General features: G+C 43.1%; 1 protein-coding gene and 1 long non-coding RNA gene across 16 annotated transcripts in view; one reads left to right on the top strand and one right to left on the bottom strand.

Moving 5' to 3' along the window:
• Window positions 1-19,630, top strand: part of ARHGEF9 (Cdc42 guanine nucleotide exchange factor 9) — a 149,461-nt gene that overhangs the window by 49,433 nt on the left and 80,398 nt on the right. For 11 of the 15 annotated variants that reach the window (XM_019019513.4, XM_055376962.2, XM_031005848.3 and 8 more), the window contains exon 2: window positions 11,531-11,710. The exons of 3 other annotated variants lie outside the window; for them this stretch is intronic. In XM_019019513.4, the coding sequence (XP_018875058.1) occupies window positions 11,531-11,710 (180 nt within the window). Of the gene's footprint in view, window positions 1-6,006; window positions 9,050-11,530; window positions 11,711-19,630 lie in introns of those variants that run through there. One more of the 15 variants, XM_063702955.1, reaches the window with a different exon arrangement.
• LOC134757911 (uncharacterized) overlaps window positions 1-19,630 on the bottom strand; it is a 280,826-nt gene that overhangs the window by 198,783 nt on the left and 62,413 nt on the right. The gene's annotated exons all lie outside the window — the stretch shown is intronic.

The following is a 19,630-nucleotide window of genomic DNA, read 5'->3' as shown; positions in this document are numbered from 1 at the left end:
ACTTTTCCTGTAGACACAGACCTGGTGCCATCCCTTCTGAGCTTTGAGGGTGTGTCTGATTTTGCTTCTATTTTGTCCTCTCTGGCAGCCTAGGTTTAGTCGTTGTATCCCTCTGGCTAAGTCTTTGGTTTCAAGGTCTGAGGAGAAGCCAGCTCAGCCAGTTTGAGTCCCTTGGGGCCTGACCCAATGGCTGCTCACTGGATCCCTCTGCCACTTCCTCATCCAGGACTGGGCTAGACTTTTTTAGGAGAACATAGTCCATTCCTGAGCATAAAAGGCTTCTGACATGGACTAGAGGCATTGCTAGGTGCCTTGGCCTTGGCTGGATGTCTTTTCTCTCACAGTGAGCCAATAGGTAGAGGGAAATCATTGCACCACTGGAAACTATCTTCCACTTTTTGATGGGCTGTTTAAATGCAGATGTCCTCTCTGGGCTGTAAAAACTCCCTGGGAGATACTTACATTCTCTTTGGAAACGTATGCCAAGGTCTAGAGTTTTTGTAAGCCTGTGTCCTTGCTGGGCATGCTCAGTAGACGTAAAGGTGGTTTCAGTTAATTGAAATATATTTATTTTTCCTGCTTCATCTCTAGATATAGGAGCAGGTCACAGTGCTCCTAACTAAATGTTGTTTCTGTTCTTGTCACTGTAAACCAGATGGTCACATTTAACGACGTTAGGACCGTTAGTTCCAACCTATCTCCTCCCCTGCTCCTCCCGCTACCTTCAGCTCTCCTTTCTCTACAAGATTTTAACACGACATCTGACAAATGGATAAAAAATGAATTTCCCTTTTTCTCTCTGCCTTGCCCACCCACCCTCTGCCTGTGGTGTTGAGTATAGAACCATGCATGTGGGAGTCATGGAGGACAGATTCTTCATGTAGTTCTAGCCCCCTCCTCCTACCTTCTGGAAACAAAGGAACCCCACCCCTGCCCAGAAAACTCCAAGGCCTGGCTTCAAGTCGTAGTCCAGGAAAAGTTAAAGCTCCCAGGACTGGTCCTAAGGCGACTACATGAAGAAATTCAGGAACCCAGATGCAGACCTTAAGATGAGTTTAGGTCGCCTAAGGGATCTGTGGCTCTTAGAGCATCCCTGCATATTCCCTAGGTTTGTCCTGGTCAGCTCCCATATCTCAGGGTAGTAAGGCAACAAAAGACTCCAGTGGGTAGCTGGAGCTCGGCATTCACACCAAGTCCAAGAAGACGAGCATGGCTCCCAGGGCAGGAACATTTTGGGTATAAGACCCATGCTGGCTCAACAGATGGGTGAAGGTCAGGGTAACCTCAAGCTTGAGATGGCATGTTCTGACTCAGGAACTCATGGAGAGGGCATTGCTGAGTCCATTATTATTATTTTTACTAACCATCTGTCTCTTAGAATATTGGAGGTTGCCTTGGGGAGATTTAATACAGCTCTAGGAAATTTCTTCCAGATTATAGCATAGAGAGATGCTGCTAGGACTTGCTGTTAGAACTAGTGGTAGCTTCAGTGCCTGAAGGTTGGGACGGGAATGAGGGTGGAACAGAGCAGAAACAAATAGTCTCTCAAGGCAGGCTGGGAGAAATCCTCTCCGACAGGCCACCGTAATTCCTCAGCCTTTCTGGAATCTGACACAAGAAGGATAAGCCTAGAGTTGGAGTTCCAGAGATTCTGGTTTCTTTTGAGTGGCCCAGTGCAATAAGAGGAAATTCCTGCAATATAAACTCTCTGGTCCCAGAAAGATTAAGACAGTTGGTTTCAGTGTGGCACGTGATTCAGAATCACTCTGGTTGCTTGTTATTAATAAATATGGTAGGGTGGTTCTGAGCAGGGGTCTGTGGACCTCACATTAAGAAACAGTGTTGTAATGCGTCAGAAGTGCCAAAATATCCCAGAATAACTTGACAATTACTCCTGTTTCCAAGATATTTTGTAGATACAAACTAATGTTTATCAGACTGGGAGCTGTTGTAGTATATAGGACCTTCTCTAGCCAACATCATCTAGGTTGGCCATTCAGAAACATGTCTTCTCTCTGATCTGTGCAATCCTTGGCCCATTTGGCTGCATTTTCTTTAAAGGGGATCATTCTCTAAACAAGACCAAGTTCTTAACATTGTGAACTTTGAGGCAGCAGCTGGGTCTCACTTCAGAAACTCCTGGGCCCATTTGGCTGAGCTACTGGCTTGGGTTTCTTACCATCTATTGCTAAGGTCCAGACAAGCAAGCAACAACCCTTCTCTCAACTGTTGGGTCACCATTAGAGCAGAGATCACCTTTTAACTTCCTTTGGAAGAAGTGCAGGAAGAAGCTGTTCTTTGTTATTAGCCTCAATGAGAAAATATTCTGGATGGCATCATGCCCTAAGGGGCTTCTCTGGGTTTTGCAAGCTAAAATGTCCTAAAAGGTCCTGGAAAGTGTGAATCGGCTTATGACCACTGTTCATATTGGGCTCTAGATCAGGTGGTCTGTCTTGCTCAAGGCTGACCCCATCTAGGCCTACCTTTTGTGTCTGCCAGGTGTGGCTGAACAGTAGATCTTTCATTTTGTTAAAGTGAAAACTGGATAGTATAATGGGATATTGAAGGAAACTGATGTGTAATGACTCACAAATTAGGAAAAAGATGATTTTGTGTCATGAAAAAATATATGTACATACTTCCATTCAGCATATTTAGAGTCATTATCACTTGAGTGCATTAATTATTCTGCCAAGAAATGAAATTATTTACTTGTGGGCAATAGCAACACCCACATTGAAACTGGAAACAATCAAGTGCAAAATGTTAAAACCTGAGGAAAAGAAAAGGCAATTCTTGGGATGTTTTTGATATTCACAGTGGGATTTTTCTTACCTAGCATCTATCTCTGCTTCTTTCCCTGGTGATCACTGGGCACCAGTGCAGATCTTTAGCAAAAACTGGCCTGCCATAGAAGCCACCTAGCAATAAATCCTGGCAACAATGGACTTGCATATAGGGCAGCTGGGTACATATTATGTAAACAATTTCCTTGGCCCCATAGATTGTTCTGCCACCTGACAGAGATGCTTACTCTATTGCTGTGTTCTGCCTCAGAGTTTGCTTGCTTTTAGAACTCAAGTCAGAACTTCAGGTGGAGTATACACATTGTTCATTATGGATTAAGCTTATGTTTTAGACCTATCATTCAGAAGTATATACTCTGGTTATTTGAAGAATAACACTCTGGTCAGCAACTTGAATAACTCTTCCAAATTTTTGTTTTCTGCTTATCCTAGGTAGATAAGGTTACTGAAAGAGGCAAAGAGAGAGAGAGGATACAGCCTGGAGTCATCAGAGAAGGGACTAAGGAGTAGGTCGGCCACAATCACACAGCTAGGAAGAAGCAGCCTGGCCCCAGTGTTGCTACGTGTAACCATTGGCTAAGGATATGGCCAAATCAGAGGCACAGAAGTAGGATTGATCATTATTTTATTGGAGGCAGTAGCAGGCCATCCAGTGAAATGTTGAGCAGGCAGTAGGAAATGTGGGACTGGAGGTGAGTGACAGCTGATGTCATGAGAAGGATGCAAGAGACTCATTTTGGCAAGAGTGGTGGAAAGCCCCTGCCTTGTTAGAGGTAAAGGTTGGATCCAGAGATGAGGCTAGATTAAGGAGAGCTTTGAGATAGTGGGGAGTTACTGAAGCTTCTTGAGCTTGAGGAGTGATACTAGCAAAAATGCTTTAAGATTTGCATCATTAAGGCATAGCTTGAGGAAGGGACAGACCTGTAAGGGCCAAGGAACCCGGTTGGGAGACAGTTTGAGCTGATGAGGACCAGGATGAGACAGTGGGAATGAAGAGAATGCGTTGTATCTGAGAGGGAGAGACATGAAGAAGAAAGAAATAGCAGGCCCAGAAGATTTTCCTTAAATGGGAAAAATTGAGAAGGAGGGGGAATGGGGGAATATGATGAATTTTGCATTTTATTGGAGGTGGTAGCAGGCCATCCAGTGAAATGTGGAGCAGGCAGTAGGAAATATGGGACTGGAGGTGAGTGAGAACTGATGTCATGAGAAGGATGATTTATCTGAAGAACTAAGTGGAGAGAACAAAAAGCAAAGGTCCCTATTGACTTTTGAATGCGGCAGTCAAGGGTTTAAGTGGGAAGCCCACTTCTCAATTTTCCCAGGTAGTCTGACTGTGTTGCCAGCAATGCTTGAGTGAGTTATCTTCAGGAAAAGTTCTCATTTTTTTGAGCAGAAAGCAGTAAAAGCATCCTATCAAGCACAAAGAAGGGTGAGGAGAATTAAGCTGCAATAATGACATCCCTGTCCTTTGCAGAGTAAGTGTTAGCCTCAGTAGAATACCAGAGCTGGAAGGGACTTGAGAGGTCATCTGTATGGTTCCAGTCTGTCACTTGACATGTAAAAAAACTGAGACAGGCTGGGTGCGGTGGCTCACGCCTGTAGTCCCAGCACTTTGGGAGGCCGAGGCAGGCGGATCACCTGAGGTCAGGAGTTCAAGACCAGCCTGGCCAACATGGTGAAACCCTGTCTCTACGAAAAATACAAAAAATTAGCCAGGTGTGGTGGTAGATGCCTGTAATCCCAGCTGCTTTAGAGGCTGAGGCAGGAGAATCACTTGAACCCGGGAGGTGGAGGTTGCAGTGAACCGAGATTGCACCACTGCACTCCAGCTTGGGCAACAGAGCAAGACTCTATCTAAAAAAAAAAAAAAAACTGAGACAGGGAAAGGGACCTGTCCAAGATCATTTGGTGAGTTACTGGCAGATTTTCTTCCAATAGCCAATCTGAGTCTTTACTGTACACCATGGTACCTCATAGCTGTTGTTGGGGCAGCCTGGTTCACACCTTCCCAAAAATAGGGAGGATGACTATCCTTCAACACTTTGGGCAAGATAGCCAGAGCATTTTCAAGGCTGTATTAAAAGGAATCTAGCTTTTTCAGGAGAGAGCATAAAATCTCAGCTTGTTTTAGATATGCTTAAGGGAGCAAGGGAAAATAATTTGCTCTTGTCCAAGTTTAGCTGTTCAGGAGAAAGGGGCCTTCTGAGAGGATACGGGCAGACACCAACCTGAGAAAACCTCATAGGCAAACCCCTGTCATGTCCCTCCTTTTCCTCCTATGGAGCTTCTTGGAAGGCAGGTCCAGCTCATCTACCTTCATGGCAATTGGCATATTTGCTATTCCATACATGTGAGGTTCACATTTTTTAACCCATTCTCCCTTCTGCTTCTTCTTATTAAAACACTAATATTTCTGACAGCCACCACGGCTAATTAAATATCTATTTTGGGGGTGGTGCTGTTGAACTAGAGGGGAAGAACAAGAAGTTGTAGATAAGTGGCATGGCTCTAAAAGACTGGGTGACAGCCATAATCCCAAGTTTTTTCCTGTGTTAACACAGCCTGACATTAGGCATGCTGCTTACATGACCCCGAATACCCTTTTGCAGACATTTACCAACAACTGAGGAAGGCCTTGTAGATAGGCAGGGAGTGCTGGAGGCAGGGAGCACAACATATGGTGTGGCATGGGGAAATCTGTGAAGAATGAGGCATCAGAAGAGGCAAGGGTAGGGCCTACACTAGGACAGTCCATTAGGGCAGTGGTTCTCCAGATGTGATTCCCAGACCAGCAGCATCAGTATCACCTGGGGATCTATTTGAAATGCAGGTTCTCAAGCTGCACTTCAGACCTACCTAATCAATACTCAAGGCCTATGTGGCCCAGCAACCTGGGTTTTAACAAGCCCTCTGAGGAACTGAGAATCACTGCTGTAGGTCATTCACAGGGTGAGCTGGTCCCCCTCCCTGCCATTTGACTGGTTCCATGGGGGACTGGCAAATAGCAAAGCTGTAGAGTAAGGCCAACTGGAGACTGAAATCTGCTCCACCACCTCTACTAACTGGGTAACTGTGGGTTACTTGTTTTATCTCACAAGTCATCTTCAGTAAAAATGGAGATGTTAATGCTTACATTGGAGAATTATAGAGGTTGAAATCACAAAAGAAAGCCCTTTATCCAGTTTGCAGCATATGTTTTCTACAAGTATAAGCTTCTCTTGCTTCGTCCTTCCCTTTATAACTCTTTTACTTTCCTTCTGTCTTTTCCATTTCTTCTTTTGTTCCCACTGAAAGGGTCCACTGGCCACCCCAAGCTCACTGCAAACACACATGCCTTTTTTTGGTCACAGAGACCAGCCTTAGATCTCAGACTCCCAGTGCCTCCAGGGTATAGCAATCATATTTCTAGGTTAAAAATCAAGGCACATGACAGCTGATAACAGATATATCTACTTTGGTGAGCAATTAGATAGAATATTTGATATTAGGATTGTCTTCGGAAATCTGGATACAAAGAAATAATATCCTATTCTGTCTTTAAGCATAATGCAGGACTCTTAACCCTCCCCATCCTCTTATTCATGTCCAAAAGTTTTGTTGATGTGGGAGTGGGAAACACTATGTGTCCCACTCACTTGTAAGTCTGAGCAAGAGCTTCCCTATATTTAGTGCTTCCTCTGAAATGTCCTGGGGATTGGAAATTATTTTGTTAGAAGCCACAGTAGTGCTGTCCTAAGGCTCAGAGCTCTTTGAGTACCTTGCTAGAATGATGCTGCACCATCTTCTGGCTTTATGATAGACTTGCAAGATGAAGGATGGTAACAGTTGGATTTTGGCAGGGAGGGAATATAAACCAGTTTGGGAATAGAGAATATAATCTCTGCTATAGCTACTCCCAAATGGCCTTTTCTTGGTTTTCTTTTTTATAGCTCTGTACCATTTGATAATGTTGATGAGCTCTTGCTGCTTGAAACTCTTGTCTTTGACTTTTGAGAGATCATGCTCCTTTGTATCCTAATGATGTGCTAACAGCTTCTTTTAGTTTTATTTATGTAGCTCTTTTTCTGTTCCTTACCTCACGTTCCATCTTTAAGCATAAATCTTGATTTCCCAAGGCTTCTGGCCTTCTTAGCACTTTTTTCCAGGGCAAACTCTGATTTTCACAATTTCTTCTGGGCCATTGATTCCCAAACCTGTATATATACCCTAATCTCTCTTGAGCTTCCCACCCACCTGCATGTCCTGCTGGTCCCCCATATTTAACACCTTAAAGAGAAAATTTGTCATCACTTCTTTTGCAAAGCCAAGCCAATATTTCCTCCTAATTTGTCCTATGCTTTAATTGACGTTTGCACCCAAAAATTAACTTTGACCTTTTTCTTTTCCTCAAACTAAATTCAAGGTCCTTCAAACATGACTTCACTCACCTTTTTAGCCGTCACTCCCTCCACTCCCCTTTCCCAACCCTAACCTCTCCAAACTCCACTACTTGTTCACCATCACATTTCCCAGTCTTCTTCTCTGAGACTTGGCTTAATCTCATTTCTCTGCTTCAAATGCCCCTCCCTTTCCTTCTGTATCTGGTACCATCCTACCCATTCTTTAAGGGCTATCTTCATTGCCACACAAAACCTTTCTATAGCCCAATACCCATGTGTAATCAACCTCCTTTCTCTGAAGTCTTGTACTAGGCCAGCACGTGCCAGGCACTGTATATCCACCATCTGAGTTCACCCTCTCTATAACCCTGCCTGTGAGGCAAACATTATTACCCCCATTTTGCAGATGAAAAAACTGAGACCCAAGGTTGTATAGTTAGAAACTCTTTGGCTTTTGTGAAATTATACTCCTAGATGTCATAATTACATGCTGACAATTACATTTAAGTTTGTCTTTCTGACTCCTCTTCTATTCCTCACCTCCTATTGTCATTGCTACTTTCTAAAGTAGTAAAGCCCAGAATCGAAGGTAGGTATGCGTGCCCATAAAACCACCTTTGCGTCCTGCTGGAAAGATATGCATTGTTGGTACCTGGAAACCCTTTGTTCTTCAGGTAAGGACTGCAGCTGAGTCACAGTGAGCAGATCCCTGCACACAGTAGGAGCTCAATGAATGAATGTTGGATGGAAGATGGATGAGCAGAGCAAAGTGCATTTTAACAAAAATTGTGGCAAGTTAAAAGTTAATTCTGTACACAAATGGAAGATTTGGAACCAATTTCCAGGTTAAGTTTAGTTTACATTTTCAAAACAACTCAGAAGATGAGGGAGGAACATCCCCTTGCTCCTGCTTGTGTTTGTGAGGAGAGAACACAGAAGACCCACACAGCTGTTAACACCTTCTGGATTAGCGTTCCTCTCACCTCCATGCACATACCTGTCAGCTCTCAGTTCAGTGTTTTATACCCTACAAAGCAGATGGTAGAGTAGAATTATCCCCATTTTATAGGTGAAGAAACTGGGACCCAGAGGCAGAATAGTTTATAAGTTAAGAGCAGAGTCTCTAGAGCCAGACTGTGCCTCTACTGGAATAATGGCTTCAATAGTTATTGGCTGTGTGAACTGCAAATTATTTAACTTCTTTGAGCTTCAGCTACCTCATCTGTAAGATATGAATGGTAATAGTTTTTCCTTAAAGGGCTGCTGTGAGGCTTGAATGAATTAATGTATATAACGTGTTTAGAATAGTGCCTGACATAATAGCGCTCTGTATTAGCTAACATCATCATAATTATCATTACACCTTTAGCTAGTAGTATAACAAGGTCTTAAATTCAGATTATTTTTTCTACCTGTACTCCCTCTCTGTGGTGTTATGTTAGAAAAAACACTAGTCCAGGAGGCTGACCATTTGATGACTGTAGGCAAGTTACTTTTGTTAAACCTCATCTATAAAATGAGGGCATGAAGGTGATGATCTTTAAAATTCTGTCCAATTCTGACAGTCATTGATTCTAAGTAGGCCCTGACAACAGGCTTGCAAGTTGGTTAGTTGTTTTTGTGACCACTAGGTCCTAGATTGGCTTTGTCCAGGGTATAGCTGAGCCTTGTGACCTGAGGGCCCAGGTATATCAGCTGGACTAAATGGGGGACAAAAGTCAGCGATCTGCTTCTGGGAAAAGCCAGGCATGGAGTTCCTGAAAAGAAGACTGCAAAGTAAAAAAGTATAGACAGTGGAATCAGCCAGATCTGGGCCTGGGAGACCTCAAAGAGCACCACAGATAGTGTCCTGAGCAGAAGGTTGGTAATTGATACTGAGATACTCTTTGACCCTTGATAAAAAGCTATGGATATAGCTTTAAACTACAGGTCTTAATGGTGCTCTGGGTTGGGGCTGTATGTGCTTACTGAGTTCTAACAATGCCCACTTGGGACCCATCTTTTCCAGGAGAGGGGAGACTTCTCTTTAAAAATTTACTTTAGTAAGCCAGTGACCAGCTTTTCTTTTTCTTCACTGAGGCCAAAACAAAGAGAAATTGACTTTTAGTACAATTGGAAGAAAGCAAGTTCAACATAAAAATGAACGTCCTCAGCATCAGGGGCACCTATGATTAAAGGTGGCTGTGTAAATCTCCTGTAGGGTTCTTTAAGAATAGGAGCCAACTGGCTTATGATATCATAGATGGAGTTCAGTATAGATAATGAGTAGACATTGGTAGTACAGTTTGATAATTATAAGAGCACACAAAGTTAGAAGACCCAGCTTCATAATGTATTACTTGTCTTATTGGCTGAAGGACTAGGTCACCTTTCTGAGCCTCAGTTTCCTCATCTTTAAAATATAGGTAAATGGCCAGGTGCAGTTGCTCACACCTGTAATCCTAGCACTTTGGGAGGCTGAGGTGGGGAGATCACTTGAGGTCAGGAGTTTGAGACCACCCTGGCCAACATGGAAAAACCCCCATCTCTACTAAAAATACAAAAATTAGCTGGGCATGGTGGCGTGTGCCTGTAGTCCCAGCTACTTGGGAGGCCGAGACACCAGAATCGCTTGAACCCAGGAGGTGGAGGTTGCAGTGAGCCAAGACTGCGCCACTGCACTCCAACCTGGGCAACAGAGAGAGATTCCGTCCCAAAAAATAAAAATGAATGAATGAATGAATGAATGAATGGTAATAGTGAGGCCCAGTTTATTCCGTAAGGATCAAGTGATGTAAGATGTGAAAACACTTAGCAAAGCGTAAAGCATGAGGTATTTGAAAGGTGGTGTTGTGAAAGGTCCTGCTGGAAATTTATTTTTTATCTATCCTGAAGAGCTCACCCTATGCCTTACCTTCTGTGGAAGGCACAAAGATGAATCCTAAGCCATGACAGATGCATCTGGCAGGACCTGAACAAAACATGTTAACTTAAGTCAAAGATCAGCGTGTGTGTATGTGTGTGTGTGTTCATATATATGTGTTCGTATGTGTTGTGCATTTATTTTGAGAACCTAGGGTTATTCTGTGGCTAGCATGTTGGAGGGCAGATATATGAGACAGGATGTATATTCTATAGACTATTTCTATTGTCTTAAAGTTGTTTTAGTTTTGGTCTTATGGAGCCATTATTGCCTTGAGCAAAGTAGGCTGATGGAAAAGCTGACTTCTAGAGGACTTGTTCAGAAATTCAGTGCTTGGGAGAGAGTGCTTGAGTCTCTTTGCCTGATAGGCCATGTGTTCTCTATTCTGGAATCTGTTACCCCAAATGCTGAGAAGACTGATGGCCCATACAAGCTGGAACAGTTGAGGGAAAAAGAACAAATAACACAGTGAGCAGGATGGTAGAGAGAGGCAGACTACCTCCCCACCCCCACCCCATCCCTATCACCGTGCTTAGATGAGTTTCATGAATGTCTGTTTGCTGGTATGGCAGTGGAATAGATGTCTGCCTGCTCTTGTGTGGAGCCCAGTCCTGCTAGCCATGAAGTCTAGTGAGCAGGGTTAGGGTGCATTCCATGCACAGGTCCTGCCTTGCCAGCTGATCTCCAGCTCATCACTTCCTTGTTCAGTTTTGCCATCCATCAAATGCAGAATTCAACCCAGACCTCTCCCCCTACTGTATCTCACAGGATGGTTGTACAAATCACTGAGAGAATGTGTGCTAAAGTTGAGTTTCTTGGGTGCAAGGCATCATAGAAAGCCATATTCTTTCCTACCCATGACCTCTCTGGATGGCATCATGTGTGAGTGAGAGGAGGAGGCTGCAGGACTGGGGTCCATTATGCGTGAGGAATGTTATGGTCTGTTACCCCAGGAGGAGGGTCACGGTGGGGTTAAATAATGTACCACCAACTCTCAATTGGTCAGTTCCAATGAGGAGGAGGAAAGGGGGAGGAGCACAGGGAATTGAAAGCAAATAAGCTTGAGTCTCATTTTAGCCATTGCTTTCAGCCTCTCCACCCATTCCTGACCTAGAGCTGCCTTGAAGCACCAAGGAGAGATGGACTGGAACTTTCTTTGTTCTGCACAGGAGAAGTTCATGATTAGGGATAAAAAACATGAGGCATATGTAGTACATATTCATATTCTGGGTCATTCTATGCACTGGCTAACAGAGAGTTGACAGTATTGTTTGTCTTGCGGTCTAATGGAACTTTTGTTCCAGTGCCATCCCCCTCACCCCTATCTCTCACCACTTGAGTATATGAGTTTCTCTATAAGTAGTAGAGCTCTGTGGGTGGGGGAAGGGGCAAGCAAGGTAGCTGTGTGGACTGAACACATTCTCATTTTGTCTCCTAAGCTGATCACTGGAGATTCCATCGTTAGTGCTGAGGCAGTATGGGATCACGTCACCATGGCCAACCGGGAGTTGGCATTTAAAGCTGGCGACGTCATCAAAGTCTTGGATGCTTCCAACAAGGATTGGTGGTGGGGCCAGATCGACGATGAGGAGGGATGGTTTCCTGCCAGCTTTGTGAGGGTGAGTGTCAGTCTTCACTCTCCTCTCCTATTTCCTTGGCTGCCTGTACCTGGCTTCCCCTTCACCAGCCTCTGTTCTCCTGTTTATTTCTCTCCTGGTGGCTTTTCTCATATTTTTTTCCTTTTTTTAAAATAGTCTCATACAGAGAACCTGGGCTTCCTTTAATCTGTGCCCTTTTAATTTTTAGATTTTTCATTTGTCTCTTGTTTAACACCCCCGCCCCACCACCTCCCACCTTTGTACAAATCACTTACCTTGTCTGGGTCTTGGTTTCCTCTTTTGGGGTTGGCCTTGGTGGTTTTTGAATAAGACTTTTTAACCCTATATTGCTGTGAACTTTTGTCTTTCTTCTCTCTCTTTTTTCTGCTATTTCTCATCTTTTTTTTATTCTTTCTTCTCGTAGTTTCTTCCCATCTCCTCCTCTTGCTCCTCTGCTCTTCTCCTCTCCTTCCTGTCTACTTCTTTGCCTCTCACACTCCTGTGTGTTGTCACTGTGTATTCAGATGTTAATATAAGAGTGTGAGCTCCCTGCCCCCCAGGCGCTAAAGCTTACTGATATCAGATTTTACTTTTTTCAAGAGAATCAAGTGGCTGGGATCTAAATGTGCTGGGGGTGGGAAGCAAGTGGCATGTAAGGTCTTGCAAGCCTTCTGCCTCTTTGACATTGTACCATCAAGAACCTGGCCCTTAACAGAGAGGCTCTTGGGAGGAATTTCTCAGGAGTTTTTGCTTTTTCTGGGTCACTGTAAAAGAAGTGATCCCAATGTGCTTATGACCTCAGGGTGCTATGGGAGAATAACATTGGTTAGGTGTCTCAGCTCTTATTTTTTCTTGGAATTGTGAGCTGGAATCAGCTATTTGACTATTTTGAGCTCTGATTTTCCTCATCTGCACAATGGTCTTGACAGTTCTTTAATGCCAGGGCATGTCACAGTGAATGAGATAAAACATGGGAAAACTGCTTTGTGGCAAGACAAGTACTGAAGCTACATGAGGGTGTGTTATAACTATCCTTACGACAGCCTATCACGTTTTGTTAGTTTCTCCTGTAAAATTAGGCTGAAGTCTTCTAGACCCCAAACAAAAGGTCAGAAGGGCTAGCTAGGGCTCCTAGACGTTGAAGGCCCCCAATATTAGAATTATGGCAATGTGATATAAAGAAAGGAACAGGGCATTTGGAGTTAGAAAACTCTAGATACAGTTTTACTACCTTCTAGCTCTATAGCTTTTGGTAAGATTTTTAACTTCCCTGAGCCCTGATTTCCTCATCTGAAAAATAGGGATAACAGACTTTTTATAAGGAATTAGATCATACATGCCAATAAGGTGTCTAGCACAGTGCTAGACAGATATTAGGAACTTAGCAAATGGTAACTTACTTTATGATTATTATCATAATTATAATCATCACCACTATCTTTTTAGCTCCAAGAAGGTCCATGTATCAAGGCTTCCCTTGAGGTTGATAGAGGCCTCCTTCCTCAAGGTAAAAAATCCAGAAAGTATTGTTACCTGGTTGCGACAGTTTAGGTGAGGGCACTGCCTAGAAGCAGAGGAATGGACAAAATTACCTCTCATTCCCTTCTATCATGAGAATCTTCTAATGAAATATCCAATCTTTTCTTCTCTTCAGTCAGAGTCTGCAAATGCCATCTGTGTCCCATCTCATCTTTGCTAGTTAATGAATCAGTCCCAGGGATAGTCAGAAAAAGCGTATCAGTAACCACAGACCTTCAGGACTAATGTGAGGCCCTGTACGCATACAGCTGGTATGTCTTGTGCTTACAGACCTCCCTCTTTAAAAGAAGGATTAAACTGTACCAAATGATGATGTCACCCAAATCCAAATGCATTTCATTTTCAGGGAAATGTTACTTTTATAATAAATAGTAAATCCAAGGATGGGGGGAAATGATTGAGCAAGCCAGGATGGCTCAGGGAAGCAAATGACAGAGCCAGACTTCAGAATATCAGTGAGCAGCCATTAATGCCCCTAAGTCCAAGGCGGGGAGGAGTGTTCCTACAGGAACAAAGCCCCAGCAGCCAGAGTCTAGCTCAAGTGGTTCTCAACCCTGGCTATACAACAGAATCACTTCAGTAGCACAAAACAAAAAACAAAAAACAAGAAGAACCCAAACAAACAAAAACACTAACACCCAGCCTCCAGGCTAGTAAAATAAGATCATTTGACTAAATTGGTAACTGACATGGTGAGGTATCTTCATTCCCTACCTGGAAGTCTCATTGCTGACATTTGAACCCTAGGATGGAGAATCAAGGGTGGTTAGTGTGGTTCTGTTCAAGTTAGCCCTACCTGTTGTTACACATTAAAACCCAACCTGCAGTCTGGGAAACCCAGATGCTTGCCTCAGTTCTATTATTAGAAATGCAACTTGAGCAGCTTCGTATGCATCTTCAAATATCAGTTTTCTTCCTTGTAAAATGGGGACAATTCGGTCTTGTAAAAATGCTTTGTTACCTATGATATGCTGGATACTTGTAAAGAGGAATTATAATACCATTTAGCCACTGTACAGGAACTTACCAGGTATATGTGTCTCGACCTATTCACACCTGTCTCTTCTGTTGTTCAGAATTTCATACTTGTATGTGCTTATGTGTGTGTATATGTGTGTGTGTGTGTGTGTTCTCAGGTTCTTTCCTTTCTGTACTGGGGACATGGCTTCACAAGAGCAATGTAGGAGCTGATATGCCTTCCCAGTAGTTGGTAAGGTTAAATGAATTAAACTTGCTGAACATCAGCCCTCATATCTAGTTGTCGACATCGTCAGCTGTTTTCCTGGGCTGGTTTCCCTGCTAGGAGCTAGGGGTAGACTGCTAGGATATGATTGTGTCTCTAAGTAGCAAATCCCACCTCTGTGGTGGGCCTCCTTTTGTCTAATAGACCCTAACTTCAAGTCATTCAGGCTCTTTTCCTTTGTCACTGTGCACAAAATGAACTTTTTTTTTCTGACTTTGGGCCGTGGCCTGAGGAGAGCTTGCTGCCTAATTAAGGGTAGGTTGCGGACAGGACACATGACAACCTGTTACTGATGTGAGGTGAGGCTCGTGTGACAAGGCATGGGTTTGGTCAGAAAGTAAAGAGCTTGCTGAGGTGTCATCAGGAGCTGGATATATACTTTTCTTGTTCTTTCAAATTCTTTATTTCTCTGGTTTCTGGCCTGCTTGGAAGTATGGAGATGAAAGGATCACCTGAGCCAATCATTACCATCATTTCTTGGCTTTCTACAGACCAGATGTCATGGAAACCCAACTTTTCCTTTTCAAAGGAAAGCCCATTGTTCCAGAGTGTGACCTGGCTTTTATTTATGTATTATCTCTTTCTGGCTGCAAAAAGAGATACTTGGGAAAAGCTTTTCACCTCTATGAAACCCTAGATTCACTGTAGATTTAGAACTGAAAAGAACCATCTTAGCCAAGAGTGGCCAACTTAGATGCTTACAGGGGCCAATTAAGTGAGTGAAACAAATTGAGACAAGGGGTAAGTGGGCACCTGTGTCCAACTGGGAGATCCATGCCCCATCTAAAGACAGCAAAAGTGACTTGGATGGTTCCCATCGTTAGAGTGGGATATAGTGGAGAGGAAAGCCCAGAGGGGCCAGATCTTCTAGTATTTCAAGAAAAGCCGGGAATTGGATTTTTATGTAAAACTCTTTATATTTAGAAAAATGTTAATGAGGAATTCATATTTTTAAAGAAACACAGTGAGAGTCAAACAAAACACATCTGTAGGATAAATTATCTCCCAAGGACCCAGCTTGTTGCCATTGGTCACCCTACCTCCACGTTGTATAAATACTGAGGCAACGTGGGCCCAGAAAATGGAAATGACTTGCTTTCTCGTGTAGGGAATTAGTGGCAAAGCCAGGACTTGAACCCAGGCCTCCTGAATCTTAAGACAATTTTACTAGACAGTCTTTGTCTAATAAGTTTAATGTCTTGGCTTCCTTTGGTATGTTTTCTGCCAAATTATTTTTTTCCTGTGAATAGGTCACATGTTCCTGTTTTCTTGTAGGCCTTGTAATTTTTTGTTGAAAACTTGGCATTTTGAATATTATAATGTGGTAACTCTAGAAATCAGATTTTCTTCTCTCCCCAGGGTTTGCTACTGTTGATTGTTGAGGGCTGTGGTTGTCCATTTGTTTAGTGACTTTTTCCAACTATTTTAGCAAGACTGTATTCTTGTTATATATGGTCAGTGAAGTCTCTGTTCTTTTATCTCATTGGTCAGCCAATAACCTGACATTTCTTTAAACATCTGGATCCAAGAAGAAACAAACAATACTACTTTCCTGGTTTTTGCAGCTTGACTCTGAGCTGGAGTACCCACTTGAGACTGTGCCAGGTCATCAACTCTTCTGTCTCAGCCTTCTCCTCCTGTTTGTATGTAGATCACACATCCTCCAGAAATACAAGCCTATGGTCCTCTGAGGTTTTTTTCTGAGCATGCATCTGGTCCTGGGCATGCGTGTTATAGTGTGACTTCCCTGGTATGCATGGTGGCCCTTATGAATCCTTATTCCCCAAAGAAACTTCCTTTTTAGCTTCCTCCTTCCTGTGCTGTTGCATGTGTTTGCTATTTGTCCTGTCCACAATCCCTTGTCCCAAGTGGGCATGAGCAGTGTATGTCTTTAAATCTTTCAACAAAGGCAGCTACAGCCTGGAAAGCCTCTCCAGCCAGAGGTCAACCTCTGTGCTAGTCCCTCAGTGCCAAAAAGGTCAAAATGCACAGCTACAATATTGTAAAGAACAAGGTCATTATCTCCTGGCACCAGCAAGCCACACCAGGAATGTGGGCCACTGTCACCTCAGCCACTGGGGAATGGGGAATGGTAAGAGGATAAGCGAAGTGCTTCAATGCTCTCTTACCAAATTTTTGCTGCCCTTTTCTGCATTACACAGTCCCCTGTAAGTAGCTGCAAGTTTTGGATTAGATTCTAGAGTTCCAAAACAATGTGTTCTGTCATTCATTGCCAGTTTAAGGTTGTTTCAGTGGAAGAACTGATTCTTTGTGTGCCCTGCTCCACCACTTTTAGTGATGTTGTCCCCTTCTGAATCTTAATCCTGTGCTTTCTGGCCTATAGCATAATCAAGAAAGGGCAGGCTTGGGCTGCTAACAAGACTGTTAACACTTGAGGACTTACCTTCCATTCCAGACTAAAGGCAATAGTGTTTTTGCGTTCTTGAGAGGAGTTTCACTATACCAACCCTTGTTTATCCATTCAAGCTTCAAAGTGTTCATAAGTCTCTAGTCTTAAACATTTATATCATTTATATAGAAGGTCTTGCTTGTGGCCCTAGAGGTAACACATTATAGGTTGTGAGTTTAGGCTGACATTAGCAGGGAGAGTCTTTCTCCCTGGATTATGGCTATTTCTCTCCCCTGTACTAGAATTTCAAATGACATTATTATAACTCATTTGCATTCACATAATCCATCTTAATGGCTTCTCACTATGCACATTTTTTGGATTACGTCATCTAGTACATCATTTGGCTAATTGGAGGTTTTTTTTTTTTTTATTTTAATATGGAGACCTCTTCAGCTCAGAGAGAATCTTAAATGTAGCTGTTACATCACCCAGATGATTCCTCCAGATTAAGTAGCACAGGTCACCCTCATAGAAATCCCAAGTTGAAAGCAACCTTGAGAGTCATATAGCCTATCCCTCAGCCTCCAGGCAGGACCAGAGCTAAAATTACCCTGGGCTTTTGAGAACCTGGCCAGCATCTGTAAACCAAGCTTGAACTACTCTTTTATTTCCAGCTACTAGCCCTTATGCTGTAGTCTGAGCCAATTTCTTGATACATGTTGCTTTTTTCAATAGGAAGATGGTATTTAAGAGTTGACACCAGTAGGAGACATTCTGAATGGTTTTCTTGGCTCTGGGGCTTTCCAAGGCCCTATTGTTGACCCATAGCATGGATTTGTAACCTGGTTGGCTGCCTGAGTTGAGGCTATGATCTTGGGCCTGGCACCTGTTTTTCTCTGTGTAATCAACCCCCGGGTTCGTTTGGGGATTAGCTTAGACATTCCTAGCATCGTGTATATACTGCCTTGGTGGTGTGATGACTTGAGGAGAGGAGGACCATGACTGAGTACCTGGAGATGAGGTCTGTTTCTGTGGCTCTTTGTAAAGTACAACATTTTTGGAAAATCATCATACTTGTATATATATATTTTCTTTTTTCATCAGTATATTTATCATTATGAGTAAGAGTGAAACCACTTATCTTTACATGGCTCTAGTGCTATTAATATCTTCTCACCAGTATTTACTAAGTCCTGAACAAAAGTGACTGTCTAGCACTTAGCAACAGCCACCTCCTGGAGTGGTCTAGACAAGTACTAAGGGTATCTGGCATCTTGAGAGGTCTGTTGTCCTCTATATTAGAGGGTCACTAGAGAAACAATACTCAGAAGTGGGTTGGTCTCTTTTTTTAGTTTTCAGAAGTGAAAACTGACAGCTCCATACCTCTTCAGGCCACCAGTTATACCTCAGGACAGATCTGAAATAGTTTGTCCTTATGTTGAACTAGAATCTGTCTTTCTGGAGCTTCTACTCATGGGAAGGGTGTAAATGTCCAAGAGAACTGGCTCTGGAGATAATCTTTCTGGATTAGAATCAGAGCCTTTCCATTTATTAGCAGAGTGGCCATTGTATGCTTCAGTGATCTCATCATTAAATTGAGGATATAACAACACCTATCTCATTAAGTTGTCAGGAGAACTAAACAAAATACAGGAAGAGCACTGACAATGGGATCTGACACATAGGAAACACTCAATAATAATACTGGTAATACTTGCAGCAAACTCTTAATGTAAATGGTAGAAATAATGTCCTCATTTTTCCCTGCTCCTCTCTCAAACCCTCTTGGAATATACTGACTCTCCACTCTGTCTACAGCCCATCAGAGATCTGAAACCTAAGACCAGGTCAGCCAAGCCTCTCCTGTCCTCCAGGCTTCTGAGCTTTCATCTTTTAGCCATTATTTGGATGAATCAGTTTCTTGTTGCTGCTATGTGTGAGTGGCTAGACTGAGGCCATCCGGGCATGCAAGGCCCACTCCATTCAGCCACTTGTATGAGAACATGGGCTACATGGAGGCCTGGACATGCTGACACTGCCAGGCTTTCAAGACTAATAGGAATGATATTACAACTAATGACCCTGCTGAACATGTAATTGGACAATGTTCTTTCTTGGCTGTTCTGACCTCTACCAAGAGGCATAATAATGTTACTGGGGCCATACATCAGCAGTTAGCTTCCATTTAAGAACAAATAAATGGTGGAACATTCTGTTATATGTAGGAACCCAAGAACGGATTGAAAAACTTCTTTTTAAAATGTACTGGGGAAAAAAGCCATAATAATAGACCTGAAAATTCTGCCCATTGGTCCAATTCTTTGTTTTGATAAGCTTATTAAGGTAGTACAGTTATTGACATTGCTGCTCAGTAGAGCTTGGCCCTGAATGCCATGTGTGCGATGGACTCATTCCCATATTTATATAAAGTAAGCATAGCTTACTGTTAAGCGTACATTTAATAAAGATGCTATATACGGGACAGGGCCAGCAGTAGCCCTGAAAAACAGTGCAGCCAGATGAACTTGAATTTGGGGCAGGTCCTAGAAGTTCACTTTCCCTTGTGGGTTGGGATAGGCTGAGAGTGTGTGCGCAGTGGGTAAGGTCCCTCCCAACTGAAAATATTGGGAGAAAGTCCAGCCCAGTAGGTAGAGTGTAGCATCAGTAGGCAGCAGACAGAGGGTGGTTTGTTGTCATGACAAGTGACTGGTATTATTGGTCCAACGTCAGGTTGTTTAGTGTGCTTCAATAAGCAGGTAAAGCATGGTGACTAGGTATCCAGAGGCAGGGAGTATGCAGTGAAAAT

This window comes from Gorilla gorilla, chromosome X (assembly GCF_029281585.2).
Source record: "Gorilla gorilla gorilla isolate KB3781 chromosome X, NHGRI_mGorGor1-v2.1_pri, whole genome shotgun sequence".
Taxonomy (NCBI): Eukaryota; Metazoa; Chordata; class Mammalia; order Primates; family Hominidae; genus Gorilla; species Gorilla gorilla.
This window is presented reverse-complemented; position numbering and strand designations above follow the sequence as displayed.